The 2942-nt window shown below is 32.7% G+C and overlaps 1 protein-coding gene across 2 annotated transcripts in view; it reads right to left on the bottom strand.

Annotated features, from left to right (window-relative positions):
• Positions 1-446: 446 nt before the first annotated feature.
• The window catches only part of LOC107551983 (cell surface glycoprotein CD200 receptor 1-like), a 5764-nt gene continuing 3268 nt past the window's right edge, over positions 447-2942 (bottom strand). For both annotated transcript variants that reach the window (XM_016233788.1, XM_016233789.1), the window contains 4 exons: positions 2292-2567; positions 1280-1406; positions 1108-1171; positions 447-950 (listed from right to left, as the gene is read on the bottom strand). In XM_016233788.1, the coding sequence (XP_016089274.1) occupies positions 858-950; positions 1108-1171; positions 1280-1406; positions 2292-2567 (560 nt within the window). In that variant the 3' untranslated portion in view covers positions 447-857. The remainder of the gene's footprint in view (positions 951-1107; positions 1172-1279; positions 1407-2291; positions 2568-2942) is intronic.

Genomic DNA, 2942 nt, shown 5'->3' with positions numbered 1-2942 from the left:
TGTTTCTGCTTCCACTCAAAATAGGCATTTTCAAAATGTTATAATAAATGATCTGTGGAGTATTTTGAGCTGAAACTTCACAGACGCATTCTGGGGACACCTGAGACTTATATTACATATTGTAAAAAGGGGTCATTTTGGACTGAAATTAAAAAAAAAACTCACTTGTGTCATTGGCATTCAAAACTGACTGGAGACCACCATAATATAGTAATTTATGAAATCATTTTTTAAATGAATGTACTATATTTAATTTCAATAAAGTTTTTCTTTAATATTTGGTGTTTTGAGGGGATTTCATCCTAAATTAACAATACCAGAGGGTTAAAAATAGTTTATGTAGCTATTAAAACTCAAAGACCAAACTATAAGGACATACAATGAAAAGTAGAATAATAAAGTTTATTTACATACTTTTAATTATGTGCAATGTAAAATAGGTTCTCTACATTTGGCCTGGTTAGTATTTATCAAGGAAAACACAGTTTGCGGCTGATTTTTGTTTCTTTTAACACTCTGATATAAATAATTATGTACAAATTTGATTAGTTTAGATGATTAATATCTAACCAGGCTCATTTTCTACAAATCTACATATTAGTGATATCGCTGACGCTGAAGTTGTCCCAGTTATTCCTCATCACATATAAGAGAAATGGTCCTTTGTCATCACCTTTCATCTTTTGAGTCAGTGTGACTTTTGCTCATCATTCAGGCGCTGTTTGCTTCGGGGATGCTCTCTTGAGATGACTATTTTTCCACTAGTATTGTTTTTCATGTGTAATTTTGACCACAGACATATCTTTGCCCTCAGCTCTCTTCTGGTATCCTGTTTCATCATAAAAAGCGAGTGTCTCTCAGGCGTTGAAGAGTTCAGCTGAGGAGTTGTAGATGGAGTTGACTCTCTGTATGTAACTTGCATAGGGTTCCACCTCTTCAACATCAGCAGGCTTCATACACACAGACATATGCTTCAGTGAGCCACACAAAACACTGGATTTTTGCATTTACAATGGATGCACACCGTATCATTGAAAATTACACCCTATATAGTGAATAAGGGAGTTTGGTGTAGTATAAAATCAGGGTTTGATAAAGACTTCTTACCTGGGATGGTTTGTCTTCAGCTGGTGTTGAGATTTTGGATTTGCAGCAAAGCATCTTCAGTGCACTAAAAAGATGCAATGCAAATACAAACAGATATTGAATTAATCTATTAATTAGTCATCATAATATGAAAAGAAATTCAGTTCAACAGCGGTGCAGTAAAACATCCCACCTCAAGTCGCTGAGCTTTCTGCGTAGTGTGTAAACCACGGCCAGAGATACAAGAATAAAACAAACAGAACCAATTGATATGGCCATAATTTCCCATGGAAATGGGGATTGCATTTGGTTTAATACACCTGAAAAAAAGAGATTTACTTACTTCGTAATATAATAAATGTTAAACTGCAATGGTAATATAATTAACGTTACAATGCAATGTAGACAAAAAAAAGGAAAAAATATAAAGTCTGTAATATTGACTTTTTTTTTATACAAACTACTTGTGAGTTTGAATGTGAGAACTGTATGCGTTTATTCACTTTCTATGTTTTGTGCTATCCAATAAACAATTTTTGCTCAATATTTCATCAGAGTTTTTCTTAAAATATTGGCAAAATATTTTGACCCCGTGGACATTTAAAAGTAACCTTGAAAAAAAAAGAACACTTTTCACACTCTCACTAGTTTATTTATTATTAACATTAACATTATATCAACAGTGTATATACATGAATGATGTCCTTTTTTCCCTCAAAAACTTCTCAAATCATGTATTGTGTAAAAAAAACTTTTCAAATCATGTATTGTGTAAAATACCTTGATTTTTCTTTTTATATATAATATGTACATTGATTTGTTTTCTTTTCTTTACATAATATAATCTCATATTACATATTAAACTGTTAACTGACACAGTTGTCTCCTTGGTAAATAAGTACACTGACTTTTGAAAAAAGTTAGGGGGGGAATTGTCGGTCATCATAGAAAGCTTAAAGAAGTTTCATAGTTTAAGTTTGAAAATTTGACCAGGTGGAATACCATCAAATGTATTAGAAAGGCAGCAAAATAAATGACAACATTTTGGTTAAAAAAAAGAAGCTATATCTAGGAAATCTGATTTATAAAAATCAACCTCTATTGGAGATAAAAGTACCTGGAGCTGAAGAAACAACCAAACCAATTTACTACCGATCCCCTTATAAAATAACTTCTCTGTTCCATTTGAAATACAGTCTTCCTACCTGTTGTGAGATGAAGTGTGCTCTTCTGCTGAACAAAGCCAGACTCAGAGGTGTATGTGGCCACACAGGTGAGCTCACTATTGTTGACATCAGCAGGCAGATATACTCGATTCTCCATAATAAAAAACCTGCCAAGCTTCTCAACAGAGCTGATATTGGAGGAAAAGTTTATGGCAGATTCCCAATGAAGAGTGGGTGCTTTCTGTTTAAATATGGAATTACAGACAGCAATCCTTTGACTGTTTTCACTGTACAGCTGGGTGGAAACGTTGGTAACTAAAAACAAAGAACTTTAATTTAATTCATCAGTATGATATCAATATAATACGGTGTGGTGTGGTTACCTTGTTAGCTCTAAATACTATTTGCGTGCATATGTGTGTGTGTACCTACTTAACCATATTTGGAGGACAAATTTGTAACCAAAAGTGAGCTAAACCTGACAAAATCTCCAAAATCCTCCCTTTGGGGATGTCCTCATTTATAAAATTGGTATAAAAATTAAGTAAACAAAGATTATTATTTTTTTAATTGTAACAATGCAGAAGGTTTTCTGTGAGGGGTAGAGTTAGGGTGTGGGTTAGGATTAGCTTATATATATATATATATATATATATATATATATATATATAGCTGTATATAAAAAAAATA

This window comes from Sinocyclocheilus grahami, unplaced genomic scaffold (genome assembly GCF_001515645.1).
Source record: "Sinocyclocheilus grahami isolate Dianchi unplaced genomic scaffold, SAMN03320097.WGS_v1.1 scaffold439.1, whole genome shotgun sequence".
NCBI classification, from domain to species: domain Eukaryota; kingdom Metazoa; phylum Chordata; class Actinopteri; order Cypriniformes; family Cyprinidae; genus Sinocyclocheilus; species Sinocyclocheilus grahami.
This window is presented reverse-complemented; position numbering and strand designations above follow the sequence as displayed.